The 15,356-nt window shown below is 37.6% G+C and overlaps 1 protein-coding gene across 2 annotated transcripts in view; it reads left to right on the plus strand.

Moving 5' to 3' along the window:
* Positions 1–1,783: 1,783 nt before the first annotated feature.
* The window catches only part of RDX (radixin), a 99,804-nt gene continuing 86,231 nt past the window's right edge, over positions 1,784–15,356 (plus strand). Inside the window, exons 1-2 of one of the 2 annotated variants that reach the window (XM_065882373.1) lie at positions 1,784–1,942; positions 15,261–15,334. In XM_065882373.1, coding sequence (XP_065738445.1) covers positions 15,323–15,334 — 12 coding nt within the window. In that variant the 5' untranslated portion in view covers positions 1,784–1,942; positions 15,261–15,322. The remainder of the gene's footprint in view (positions 1,943–15,260; positions 15,335–15,356) is intronic. The other variant, XM_065882372.1, reaches the window with a different exon arrangement.

Consider the following 15,356-nt stretch of genomic DNA (forward strand, 5'->3'; position numbering starts at 1 on the left):
GGGCTTCAGTAGTTGTGGCTCGCGGACTTTAGAGCTCAGGCTCAGTAGTCGTGGCACACTTCCCAGACCAGGGCTCAAACCTGTGTCCCCTGCACTGGCAGGCAGATTCTTAACCAGTGTGCCAACAGGGAAGTCTCTACTTAACTACTTTGAGGCTCTCTTTATTCATCGGTTTTTTTAAAAAGGTCAATAATAATATTTACCCCAAACTCAGGGTTGTTGTAATTATTAAAAGAAATAGTCATGTAAAGCATTTCACACCAGTGCCTGGCATGTGACAAACGATAATGAATGCTTCATTTTCTGTTGCAAAAGTATGTTTGATTAGTGTACTATCTAGGAATTCACACAATACTTTGACTATCTTTATCCACGCAGCTTGTTGTGGAAGGCTGGACAATCACCTGGATAATTCTTGCACTCCAGGGAGGTCAGGGAGTAATCTTATAGTTAAAAAAAAAGTACACACCTGGTTCCCATTCTTGAGGAATCTAAAGGCCTTTGAGTTAACTCTTGGGGCTTTTAATTGTTCAGAGAGGTCTCAAAGGGCAATGGTGGAAACTCACTAAAGAGTAAATTTAGTGAAAGTAATCAGGGGAGAGAGTTCCTGGAAAAGCTATTGTCTCAGGGAAGGCAAATGCTAAGGCAGGAAGTATATGAATTATTTGTTCTATAGAAGTTAAGTACACTCGTGAGGTTTTATTTGAATCTAAAGTTTATTAATAAAAAGTATATAAAGCACTGCAAACAGAGCAAGCTCGGCGAATCTGATTTTGTGCTCTTTCTGTTTCTATACTCAGAGCAAGTTTTGCTCTTTGAATCCCAGCAGAAAATACCAGGGGCTTGGAAGTAGATGACAGAACATCGACCAGAAGTCTATCTAGTACCGACCACTAAAGTCAGTGGGCTAGAGTCACACCATGATCAAATGCCTAACTTTCACAAAGTCTAGGATAATTCAGGTTTGGCTGCTCTTTGGGGTCCCACTTGCAACATTTTCCTTTTAACCGACTTCTTCCAACTGCAGAAGAATGCCAGAGATAATAAAAATTTATCAAATATCCTTGCCTGGATAAAAATCTGCACTCTCGATTGGGGCCATATCCATTGAGGTTTCGGTGGTGGTTTAAAAATTGCCCCTGAAAAAGCAAGTTTTTCTAGTTGGGTAAATTCTGCAAAAATAATGTAAAGTTCTTTATTGCATGCATAAATTCCTCTAAGGCAGGTCTTTTGCTCTCTCCAGGTCCAGGATTTTCAAGCTGAACAGCCAAGTAACACGCTCGACTCGGTTCTGGATTCCCTCGGGGAAGAATTCCTCTTTGGGGGCGATAGAAACGCCCTCGGTGAGTTTTCTGGCACCAGCGGGAGTTTCAAGTTTCCACCCATCGAAGGGAGGCGGCGGGCCCACTCACAGCTCCGGGTTGGGCGGCTCTTCTTCCCAGAGCATCGGGCTTAGCTCAAGCCCAGTCCTCCCCGGAAGGAGTCCCCCACCCCCGCGCTCTCCCTCTTTCCCTCGGGGCTCCGGAGCCGCAGCCCCGCCCTCGCGCGTCCCCGCCCGGGACAGGGACCCCCGGCGACGCTCCGCGCGGCGGGCGGCCGCGAGCCCGCTGGGCTGGGAGGGGCGGGGGCGGGGGCGGGGCGTGGGAGGTCTGGCGGCGGCGGCGGCGGCGGCGGCGACTGCGGCGTTGCTGCTCGGGACGCAGCGCGAGGCCGACCGGCCGGCAGGGGGAGGCGGGGGGCGTGGGGCAGCCCCGCCTTTCCCCCGAGGAGCCGCCAGGCAGCCATATTGCGGAGCTGTCTGCGGTGGCGGCGGGGCCTCTCGTCTCTCGCGGCCCATCGCTGCCTCCACCGCCTCTCCCTCCCTGCCGCAGCCGCGACACCCGGCGCCGCCGCGCAGCGCCCCGGCCACACTCAGGGCGGGAAGGAGCCGCCCACTCTCGGGGTAAGCCGCCGGCGCCCTACCTTCCCCCACTCCCGTTCCCGGGCTTCGCCGGAGACGCTGAGGTGGCGGCGAGAAGTTTCGGGGCCCAGTGCTGCCCGGCGGCCGCGCCGCGAGGGCCGCGGTGTCGCTGCCCTAACAGCCCGGCTGGCCAGGCCGCATCCGGGGCCGCGGGAGCCGCGAGGCTCTGCCCGAGTCGTGGCTGCGGCCTGAACACGCCGGTGCGCGCTTCTCCTCCCTTCGGGCGTGGGTCCGCCTTCAGCGTCCGCCCCGGACCCCCTCCGCCTCGAGCTCGGTCGGGTTCCCGCCGATCGGGTGCGGCCCCGGGCTCGGCCTGGCTCGTCCCTTCTAGGCAGTTTGAGAATACAGATTTAAGCCTAGGAAAAATTACGTTTTGCCATGTAGGGAAGGAATTTACTACAACTTCTTCTCCCCGGCCTCCAGTTTGAAAGTAAGGGTGTTGAATTACTAGAGAACGTGTGTTCCGCCCTGGTGGCAAAGGGATGTAGCATTACGGGGTTTGGGGCGCGAACCGCCCTTAGCCACCCGCACCCGCGCGGCGAGGGCCGCAGTTCTGGCCCCGGCCCTACCTGCTGCTTCTACTGCTGAAGGCGGCCTCCGAGCCCCATAACTTTCTTCGGCCTTTGAGGCAGCCCAGTTTAGTATCTTAGACCCCAGTAGACTAGTTGAGGACATTACAGTCCCCCCTTCCTTTAAACGGTTGTAAACTTAATTCCCGGGCTAACTTTGAAAGCGGGGGTGGGGGGCACTGCATTATTGCAGTTTAAATAGAGCACTTCACTTTTTATACAGATGTGGCATGGTTCTTTAACCATTCACAACATGTATTTAGCGTTCTTTACCATTAAGGAGTGGTTATTAATGAGGCTGGAAGTAGGTTAAAAGTCACCTTCATCAAAGATACGTTTTAAAATACAGTTGAGATTTGTGTAGAAGACATTTTAATGAGTTCTGTGGCACTAAGACGGGCATGATGTAAATGTAAAAACCCAAGATAATAAGGATTTATTTGATAAACGAGCACTTGGACTTAGACATTGCAATCTATTGTTTATGGAGCATACATTTTTTAGAACACTAAATACTCTCTTATATTTCGGACGGAGCTCTGAATGAACAATTGCCCCGTTCATTTTTCTGGATAAATAATGGCTTAATCCATTTGCCATAACAGCATTATTATCGATGTATTTAAGAAGAGGGACTAATATTCAGGATTGCATTTAAAAAAAAAAATTTCAGTATTACATTACTTTAACCAGTGGGCTTTATCTTCCAGAGACTAATTACCTCAAATGTGGTAAAATGTATTGAATAAAACATATTGAAGTTAATGGTATCCTGTAAAGTGATTGCACTGACTTTGTTTCTTTTGCTAAACCACTTTTTTAAATATATGATGGGATTTAATAAACAGTACATTATTAGTGAGGAATGAATAGACATGCATTGGAATTCTTTACAGTTTTATTTAAATGAGACAAAATTTGTGGCATTTAGGAATGTTAAATTCTTGCCCTAGTGGATTATACACTGTTTTGTTCACTTCCTGTATTCCCAAGCATGGCAGAGCATGTAGGAGAGGCTCAGAAGTTAAATGTAATTAATTTCAGCATGGGGAAAGTATGTTTAGTCTATCCTTTGTTTTGGACATTTGTATTAACTGGAAATTAAACTGATATCCTTTTTTCTGTGGCGGTGAGAAATGACAGATTCTGCTGTTCTTTCTCTCTTTTGTTAAAACTCGGTCTCAGGGAGAGAACAAGGCTTATTTCTTCTTTTTATGCTTCACTATTCCCAAGAGCAGAATTGGATTTTATTATTCATTTTTATCTTTGGCAGGCAGTTGAAATGAAAGTCTTTATGTACTTTTATCTTAATTTCAGTTCTCAATCTTCTAATGTAATCTGTGTATAGTCTAATACAATGGAGCCTAAAATCTTGAATGATGATTGGAGTCTTGTTTTTTCTTCCATTTTTAACTTGATTCAGTTCAACTTGTACAATTTAAAAATGGCAAATTTTAACCAATATTTCCCAAAGACCAAAGCCTAAAAAAATGTGTTCTATTAAGATTGTGAAGATAGCCATGTTGGTGAACATAACTTGATAGGGTAGAGTTAATATCATATCGTGCTATTGCTGTGAATCTGGGAAGTTGAGGAAGTCACCGTTTCTTGGATGGCTTGGACCTCCTGCAGACCAGGAGCTAGTGGGCACTTCTCACAACCCTGATATTATCCTTGGGGTACTGGATTTAGTGGAACTGGATTGGGTTGCTGTAGACTCCAGCTTTACAAGGTTATTTTAAACCTCATGGTGTTAAAAGGCCTTCAGGGAACTTTCCTAACTTATGCAGCAAGTATATCCTCACCTGTTGCGTGATGGAATGGTCAGTCTGACCCCAGAGAGTTCCTGAATTTCTAGCCTCTTTCAGAAGAATCCTGCCTTTACTGTTCATATTAGTTCCTGGTATATTTTTCAATATTAATTTATAATGAACATATTTTAAACCATTTTTAAAGACTATAATAAATTTTATGACAAAGTTAAAAAAAACCAGAAATATGTTAAGGAAAAAGTAAAAGTTCTCCCCAGCTTCCCAGAACCCTCCCCCTACCACCTCTCCCAGTCCCGGTCCCTGTTTTTCAGAGGTAATTACTATTAGCTATTCCTTGTAGTATATAGAAAATGCCAATATTTATGCAAGGGTAAACATATACTTTATATATATCCCTTATTTGCAATTTTAAAGTCTTTAAAAATAAGGTTATTTTGTAACAAACATTGAAAGGGTGTTTATTACTGTGTTGAGCATTAAGTAATTAGTATTTCTCGGATTTTCATCATTTGAATGAAATAAAAATGGAATTTCTGGTAATCTCAAGTGTTCCTGTACATGTGCAAATTTTCTTGATTAATGATTGAAGATGAATTCACTTTTTTTTTTTTCTTCTACGGTATGGTATATAACTGACAGTGAAAAGTGGTGTCCCTTAAAAAAGGGTTTATGATTTTGGGTAGTGAAATGTCCCTATTATATATGTAGCTTTTTACCTGGGAACTGTTTGGAAAGGAAATATGGTCCATATGATTCAGTTCTTTGTTTCTTTGTTCCATTTAATGGTGAATCCTAGCTTTAACTTCCTGGAAGAGAGGGGTTCTTTCAGGTTAGTAGTTGTATAGGTTTTTTTTTTTCTTTGAATAACCAGTATGTATAGAAACTCTTGCAAATTCACAAAGTTATTTTTTTCCTATTGCAGTATCAGTTACCTTTTAGAAGAATTCTAAAGTACATTTTATAGAGGCTAGTTATATATGTAAATACGGTATGCATATGAATAGGATGCTCTAGTAACACTGGTTCCTTTTCTGCTTTTCTACATAATTTACAAACATTTGAAATAAGAAACTTTTGGGTTCTAGTAAAGTTGATTTATTTGAAAATGATATTCTCTTTACTGTTAACCATTTGGAGAAGAGGTCAGCAAACTGGTTTGAAGGCCACATTCAGCCTACTACCTTTTTTGTAAACAAAGTTTTATGTGAACACATGATGGCTCATTGGTTTACATATTATCTATGGTTGCTGTTGTGCTACAACAACAGAGTAGTTGCGACAGAGGCTGTATGAGCCACAAAACCTAAAACGTTTACTTAACTTGGCCCTTTACAGAAAATATTTGCTGACCCCTGCTTTAAGGTATTATTCATACATTCAGACATTTATAATCATATGCCAGATATTCTTTGCATTTGTTCAGTAAGATAATGAGAACATCACACTCTAATGGGAATATACTTGTGCCATTTTGTATACCATAATCTGTTTTTGCTTAAGTGTGTATAAACTGGAGTTCATATTCAGTGTAACCGTGTTGTAAGCATAGTCTTCTGTGATGTGAATTCTGGGTGTTTCTTGTTTTGTACTTTAAAAAAAACCCCAAAACTTCTTGTTGTTTCTGTAAATTAACTAATAACCTTTTGATAAATTAAATTGTAACTGAAAATCCTGTTAGTACTCAGAATGATGTGGGTACGAGTATAATAGAGGGACCATTAATAAAAGGGAGAATGGGGACATAGGAAATCTCAGCCATGGTTAATTGAATCTAATCACCCTTTGGCTTTTATTGAGTGTGTGGGATGGACTAAACTTTGTTAGACATCATGAGCGCTCTTGATATTTAAGCTGTCTCTAGAATCTAGACTTAAGGAAACTATAAAAACCTAGTTTGGTTATTAAGCAAAGTTGGTACATACAGTTGACACTCCACGTCTGTGGGTTCTGCCAACCTTGGATTGAAAATATTTGGAAAAAAATATTCCAGAAAGTTCTGAAAAGTAAAACGTGAATTTGCCACATGCTGGCAAGTATTTACATAGCATTTACATTGTATTTACGATTGTTTACATAGCATTTATATTGTATTAGGTATTGTAAGCAATCTAGAGATAATTTAAAGTATATGAGAGGATGTGTGTAAGTTATATGCAAGTATAATATTTTATATTTATATATATGTATGTATGTATATAAATGTACATATATTTTGTGTAAGGGATTTGAGCATCCCTAGATTTTGGTATCTGCAGAGGGGTCCTGGAACCAATCCCCTGTGGATACCAAGGGATGACTATATACCTAAAGTGCTTACTATTTACATCTAATCATCAAGCAGCATGATAATTATAGATATTATTAAATGTGTCAAATTAGGTGGCCTTTAAATTTAATTTGATTGTCAAAGTATTATTTTTAATTTTTTAATTTTTATTTTTTACGGTACGCAGGCCTCTCACTGCTGTGGCCTCTCCCGTTGCGGAGCACAGGCTCCGGACGCGCAGGCTCAGCGGCCATGGCCCACGGGCCCAGCCGCTCTGTGGCATGTGAGATCCTCCCGGACTGGGGCACGATCCCGTGTCCCCTGCATCGGCAGGCGGACTCTCAACCACTGCGCCACCAGGGGAGCCCTGATTGTCAAATTAAATGAGATTATTGAAAGAGACTTAGGTAGAGACGATAAAGGCCTGTATTTGGGAGACCTCATTGGGAGTTGTTTTTGTTTTTCCTACCACGTTCATGGTTGCTGTCTCTTATAGCCTATTGCTTTCTAGTTTGCTCACTTTACAATGTAAAAGATGAGAGGAAAGTATTACCCTTGATAATAATCAAGTGAGTATTATATATGAACTTAATTTACCAACAAAATCAACAAACATCTGAGGCCTTACTGTGAGCCAGACACCATTCCAATTTCTCAAAAGGGGGATTGGATATCTCAAAAGTTAGAAACTTAATGATAGAACTGCCATATAGCCTTATTGACTGCATGAGCGAATACTATCTAATTTTAAAGATATTTAAGAAACATATTAACTTTATTCTGTTTTGAAAATAAGCTACTGTAGTATCTAGTGTTTCAGAACATATATAGAATTGTGAGAATTCCTCAGGTCAGTTTGAGACTTTTCTTCTTTCCTTCTACCTAAGTGACTTACATGAACCTATCTTTGTTTTTCCATTTTTAATCATTTCTTATATGAATTTTTGATGTTTCCTTAACTGTAAGATGAAGAAATTGGACTGGATTTAGCCTTCTTACCTTTTAGCATTTAAACTTAATTTTTGCAAATGGTAATGTATTGTTTTTATACCCTCCTAGGAAGCAATACAGGTATAGTGTTTCTTTTAAGTTTACAAAATTCATTTAGAAAAGAATTTAAATTCAGCATAAAACTTTGTGCCTTATATTTGTTTTAAGTGCTGGAAATTTGCTTTGCATTTCCAGTAACGTGTGTATTGCTTTTAAATGTTGAATATGGGCTTCCCTGGTGGCGCAGTGGTTGAGAGTCTGCCTGCTGATGCAGGGGACACAGGTTCGTGCCCCGGTCCGGGAAGATCCCACATGCTGCGGAGAGGCTGGGCGCGTGAGCCATGGCCGCTGAGCCTGTGCATCCGGAGCCTGTGCTCCGCAACGGGAGAGGCCACAACAGTGAGAGGCCCGTGTACCGCAAAAAAAAAAAAAAAGAAAGTTGAATATTTTATTTCCTTGAACAAAAGTCAGTTCCTACAAAAGCAAGCACTTAATACCTTATTTAGAACTGCATGTCACCCTTACAGGATATTAATTTACAGAGGTGACTATACCAGTATTAATGGGCACTTACAACAAGTCTTTAGAGGTAGTCTTTTTGACCTGAAAACAACAGAGGATAGAGCTTTAACTTCTTGAAAAGCTCTGGTAATTGGAATGAGCTTGTCTAAAATGATGTCAGAGGAAGGCAGAGTAGGATAGCCAAAAGAGCACAGGACTTGAATTTAGAAGGACCTATGACTTTGTTGACTAGCCTTATTACTTTGGGCAAGTGACTTATCTGAATCTTAATTTCCTTGATTAGAAGAACAAGGGATTGTGATACTTATCTTGGGCAGAGGGAGGAAGGGCAGTTATTAGGAAGATTAGATAATGTAGGTAGAGTGGCTGAAGAGTGAGCATTCTACAAATAATTCCATTTACTACCCTTATCCTTGCTTTTGGCCTTATTTCTTTTTTGCAAAATGGAACTAAAAATTCTTGTCCTCTGCTTCACTTGTAGAGTCACATGGCATTATATAGGTAAAAGTACATTATTATTGCTATTAAATTGAGTACTTAACAGAGCTAAAAAATTTAATAAGCATAATTCTTTGTATATTCGAGGTCTTAAAACTGCGGGTCTGTGAACTTGAATAGTGAAAAAATTGCATCTTTATTTACACGTTTTCTTCTATTACGAATGTGGGCAGCAGTAGCAGATACTGTTTCTAATAGAAATTGCAGGTATTTTCATGATGCATAACTGTTATTGCAGATCTCAAATTGACATTTAATACTCATTATTACTTAAAGTTTAATTATTAGATACACTGGTAGATATTGTGATTTAAAGGTTAACAAAGAAGCATATATATTACTGTATTATAAATTTGTACTTTTTATATTTTTGATATTATAATTCAGTATGATTGATTTTTTTAATGTAATATTGTATATTTTATTTTGTGCATTTAAAAATACTTTTCTAGGAAGGGGTTCATAGGCTTTACCAGAGGGGCCCATGTTGGAGAAAATAATGATTAAGAACTTTTTTTTGTAGATGCCATTATTTTGTTAATTTGACCGCCAGAATTACCTTATTAATTCAGTTTATACTTCTCTTTGTTACCCTGCTTCTCAAACCCACAGTAAGTTGGCAGAGGACTGCAGAGAGACCACTATTATGTTCAGAGAAAGTGTCTCAAAAGACAGAAAAATAAGTACAGTTAGGCTTGGGGAAAAGAAATTCTTAAGAGTAAAATTAGGCAGCCTGGTATAAATTATTGAAGCATCACTGTAGGCCCAGTATGGACAGACTTAACACCTGTTTTACCACCTGACAGGTGGGGAGAGTCTGTTGTTGTGTCACTGACTAATAGAGCTCAAGGTGTTAAGCGTGAGGCTGTTTTTTTCCATTGTACTGCAGAAAAGAGGCTGTTTTAGGGTCACCCTTAGAGTTAAAGGACAAAGAGAGTGTTTTATGTGAATATTTCGTCTGAGAAATGTGGCACTGTGTTTAAGTACGTATTCATACGTTTTCTGGAAATGGGATATATATATGCTGGTGGCATCTCTTAATACTGCTTGCCGTGACTGTGCTTCATTGGTTGTGCGGGAGTCAGTGTGGAAAAGAGGTAGGGTAAGACCACTTTAAGAAATTTAGGAAGAGTGGGGAGGAAGGAGTAAATTTTGTTTCAATAATTATTTATTATGAGGGTAGAGGGGAGAAGAGTTGATATTTATTATACATGTTTGATATACAGCAGTTTAGGTGATTATGTTGTCATTTCTTTAGAGAAGAAAAGAAGGCACAGAAACACAGTTTTCAAGATGAACCAGTTAGAGGTACAAACTCAGGACATATACCTAGGTACCTTGGCTTTTCATGTGACATTTTATTAAATTGTCCATTCTACTACTAACAGATGCCATTTTCAAGGAAAATAATATGCTAATACAATCAAAGGAGGACTAGAAATGTACTATTGAGGTTAAATAATATTATCGTGATATAAATATTTTTTAATGATCACTAAATTGGCTAAAAACTTAGGTTTTAACTACATTTATATACAGCTTCATCCTAAAAAATTTAAGGTAGAATTCTTATGTATGTCATGAGATCTTATGCATAAACTGATATATAGACAATTTAGTGAAATACATTTTTAAAATTCTTACCTGATTTTTAAAATTAGTAACTTAACAAAAATAAGACCCTGATTAGTATTAAGTGCTCAGTTCTGTATATCCAAATATCCTTTGTAAGGGTACCTGTTTTTTTACTTTTCACTTATCCTTATGTAAATGTTGACACAGTTTGTCCCCCTTGTTATCACATAATTTCAGCATTAATTGTGATTTTGATTTTAATCATTGGCTGTTATAATATCTTTGTACTGCTGAGAACATCTTGGTACAGATTACTTTGTTTTATATTTATTTATTTGTGGTATATTTAGGAGAGAACACTGGTCTGAAAATACACATTTTTAGAAGCTTCTTTTTGTTAGGCCCCTCACTTCCCCACAGTTCATATAGATCATTTAGGCTTGTTGGAGATTTTAAAAGCTTAATGTGTATAAACTTGGTTTTGTATATGTTGGCCTGGGATATATTTGTACTTTTCACCAGAGCACTCATATTAAACCTAAAACTTTAATGTGGATTATTTTGCTTGAAAGGTCCTTTTCTATAGAGTATAACTTGAAGTAACTCTAATATAGAAAACTGGGATAAATTATTTCTTAAAGGAAAAGGAAAAAACTCTACCTTTATTTAGTTCCAGTATTTGAGTAATACAAAACTTAAGAAATTCTGTGAAACCTGACATACGTGATGCTTATTTACCTCTCTAACTGGTCCTATGTTTGATGAGTACTCTTTCTGTAATTTGAGTGCTGTAACTTAGTTTATAGTCTGGCATCCAGTTAGTGTTCACGTTTTCCCTTTGTTCTTCCTTACCAGTGAGAGATGGCACAGGAAGGGCAGAGCAGCCAAATGGTTTAGCAAACAAGAATGATCAGTACATGAGCAAGCTCTCTTGAGTATCTGCTAACTTCTCTAGGGTGTGGCCATGGGACCTGATATGGTAATGGAATGCTAAATCAAGAAGGTAATGTAAAAATTGATCTAGGACAATTAAAATTCCTGGTACTGTACGCTGGTAGGAGCAAACCTGAAATACCTCTATAGGGAGACATAAACAGCTCAGGGCTTGCAGGAATCCCACACTGGGGAGTGGGTTAGGGACATGAGCTTTCTGTCCAAAATTACAAACTCCATAAAGAAGTCATAATGAACTGGAAATAGAAAATTTTATAGTGACATAAAATAAACATTATAGGGGTAAAAGGAGGATTCAATACAAATTATAAAATATTATAGGAGTAAAAGTAGGATTCAGTACAAATTATAAAATAGTATAGCATTAAAGTTTTTTTTGAAAGACCAAAAGTGAATTTCTAGAAATTAAAATATATAGTCACTGAAAATTTAAACTAGTGGATAGGTAAACCATTAAGAACACCTGCAGAGAATTAGTGAGTGGAGGAATGTTGAAGAGAGGTAGATAGAGGGAAAGTGTGAAAGAGTAGGCATGGATTGGAGAATAAGATATCCAGTATGTATCTAATAAGAATTGCTGAATGGGAGAGACAATGGCTAATAATTTTCCAGAATTTAAGAAAAGCATGAGTCTTCAGAATAAGGAAGCTTACCAAATCTTGAACAAGATAAATAAAAGCAAATCTGAAGAACACACACACACATACACACACACAAAATCTTAAAGGAAAGCAGAGAGAAAAGGCATATTACCTCAGAGAAATTAGTTAAATTGCCAGCAGACTTCTCCTCATCAGTAACAGATGCCAGAAGAAAACTAATATCTTCCAAATGCTGAAGGAATAAGTTACTTTAGAATTCTATATGCAATTGAATTATTACTTAATGAAAAAAGGAAATATTCATTAGATATAATAATTCTAAACCTTTACTCACTTAATAACATAGCCTAAAAGCATATAAATTAAAAACTGGCAATTTATAAGAAGAAATTAACATCCACAATCTGAGTTGGGAAAATTCAATACATTTTTTCTCAATTTGATTAACTAGACTAAACTTTGAGAGTAGAGAGGCTATAAACAAAACATTAAATACTTACTCTGGCTTGATCTAACTTATTAGATGCAAAACATACATTATTTCCATTTATAGCTGGGAAAATCAAAAAAGAAATGAGGGCTTCCCTGGTGGCTCAGTGGTTGAGAGTCCACCTGCTGATGCAGGGGACACGTGTTCGTGCCCTGGTCTGGGAAGATCCCACATGCCGCGGAGCAGCTGGGCCCGTGAGCCATGGCTGCTGAGTCTGCACGTCCGGAGCCTGTGCTCCACAATGGAGAGGCCACAACAGTGAGAGGCTGGTGTACCGCAAAAAAAAAAAAAAAAAAAAAAAAAAAAAAAAAAAAAAAAAAAAAAAAAAAAGAAAGGAAACTGACCAAGCACAAAACATAAAGGAAATCTTAATGAATTCTTTGACTAGAGTATATATAGTAAACTTAGAAATAAATAATAAAAAGACAGCACTCTGCCCCCAGGCCTCTGACCATTCTATTTGAAAGTTTAAAACTTATTAGCAGTGAGTAGAAATCATAATTGGAAACTGAAACACCTAGAGCTAAACAATAATGAAAATATATATAAAAACCTATGTGGGAAGCCACTAAAGTGATACTTAGAAAAGTAGTGGAGTGTTTTTTTTTTTGGAGTTTTAAATATAAGGTATTTTTTCCCAAAATTATTCCCTCCAAAAGGAGATTTATATTTGTTTCATAGGAACTGTCTCGTTGCAAGATGTTCTCTTTCTCTTGAGCATGGAAGTACTGTTTAAGAAAGGCACATTGACCTGAAATGCCTTTACTACATGTCAGTTTGGAAAGCTCATGGTGCTCATCTGATAAGTGATTTAAATGAAAAAAAGAGGCCAAGAAGTCTAGAGGAGATCCGGTTTTAAGTCACTTAAAAATAACCCATCTAGTTATACTGTGGGTATTAAAATATATTCCAACAATACAAATAGGAACAAATAACATCCTACTAATGTTTTCTATAAATGGGTAATTGTGGCTTGGGATAAAAATGTTAATTTTAGTGATAGATTCAAAAAGTACTTTATGTAATCTGGAAAATTTACTGTGTTTCAGAAGTTTGATATAGATGCTCATGTCTGGTGTGTGAGGAATTTAGATTATTTTACATAATCAGATGATAATTTCTTGAAAATAGTCTCACTGGCAAAATAGGGAGATCATTTCATGTTTGGAATTGCCTTATGGTGGGACATATTTAGTTTGTGACCTTAATGCATGTTATTAGAAAAAAAGATTGGAAATTACTGAGGTAAACTTTCAAGTTCAGGGATTAGAATATGAGCCTCAGAGTAAAAGCCAATTAATGAGAAGAAAAATGATGAGAAAAAGGACAGAAATTAACAAAACAAAAGAAACAAGAATATCAACAAAAATGAAGCAAACTTCTGGCAAGGTTAATCAAGCAAAAGCTAAGGCAAAAATTAACAGTATTAGGAATGGAAAGGGGATCATAACTGTAGATGTAGTAGAGATATAAAAAAAATCATGAGAGAATACTATGAATAACTTTATAGAAATACGTCACCAAAACTTGTGGAAAAAGCAGATTTGACTCCGGGGTGTAGGGATTTAAGCCATGTTTTAGCCATGTTGTATTTGAGGTATCATTTAGATATTGAGCAAGCCAAGTTAGCCAAGCAAGTCTGGAGATACAGATTTGGGAGTTACTAGTTTATAAATGATGTAAAATGTTGGTTTTTGAGGCTGATTTAAGACCTGAGATGAATTTGATAGTAGGGGTGAAAAGAGGATTTGGAAGTGGAAGATAGGACTGAAGTACAGTTAGGTTCATGAAGGTAGGTGATTGTAGGTAGGGAATATTTATCTATCATTCCTAGTTAAGAGCTAGGAAATGAGGAATTTAATACTTCTAACTGAATTTCATAGCCCATTGTATTAGATGAGAAATTTCTCTTGATGCAGTTCCCTGTATGGGGAGAGGTTCATTGACATGTAACTGGCTAAAATTTAGAGAAATGACCTTACTTCAATCCTTTGTTTTTATTTCAATTTGGAGAATTTTCAGTTTTTTTAATAATAGTATCTTAAAAAGCAATTGATAATATATTTTTAAAATACAAAAGTAATTCTATATTAATTTAATTGATAGTGTAATGAATAAAAATTTCTTGGCAAAGATATTACTTATATAAGCTGATTTTCAGGTAATTAATATATTTCTTACTATAGGTTTTCAAAGTGGAATGATAATCATTTTTTTCTGGACAAGTAAATGGTTAAAAATGTTACATCTTTTGGTAGGTTTGTAGGGGGAAAATCCAATTTTGTTAGATGTTTGTGAGAACATTTACCCTGAAATAGTCCATTGTTTTTCCTGGATTAAGATTTACTTCTTTTGCCTGAGCGTGAGAATATATAATTTAACATTGGTCTTCAGGACAATTCTGTATTTCCGTGAAGACCATTAGCTTGCTGATGAGTAGCGTGCAGATTACTACTGTGCATACTATGGCTGTTTTATCTACCTTAGGTGAAAAAGTTACTCTTAATGTTATTTGTCTCTACTTGGACTTTTAAACTTTCAAGGAGGAAAAATAATTTTCTTTAAAAAGTTATCTTTTTGTAGTTTACATTAATCAGTATTTACTTTTTTGTCTTTGGCAGTACAGAAGAAAGGTTGAGAAGTGTTCCTGAATTCATTTCTTTAGAATCTGAATCCATCTGTTCTCTTCTTTGCCATCCCTCTTCTCTACCAGTCTGGGTATAATAGGGGCAAACTTGACTCAGAAAGAGAAAGCATTTGGCCCTTAGTAATCTTTCCTCTGCTATGTGTTGTCTGTAATTAAATTAAAACTTTTAGTTGATGATTGAGATGCTTTATACTATGTTATTTGAGATGTGTGCTGTTTTAAATCACAGATATAAGTATTTTAAAAGAATGTGAATAATAGAAGACATTGAAAATTAGAATAAAATGAGCTCCATGTTAATTGTAACATTTTAAAATGTTAGTTTAAAGTTTTCTTTATACAAATTATATTGTTAAGCAAAAACATTACTATATAAAAAGATAATAGATCAATTATGCTTTCTTTTCTTTAACAGAAGAACAACAGAATTCATAAAAGTGAAGAATTTTTAAAGAGGGTGACAAAAAGAGAAGGAAAATGCCGAAACCAGTAAGTGTATTTTATTACTTCT

This window comes from Phocoena phocoena, chromosome 8 (assembly GCF_963924675.1).
Source record: "Phocoena phocoena chromosome 8, mPhoPho1.1, whole genome shotgun sequence".
NCBI classification, from domain to species: domain Eukaryota; kingdom Metazoa; phylum Chordata; class Mammalia; order Artiodactyla; family Phocoenidae; genus Phocoena; species Phocoena phocoena.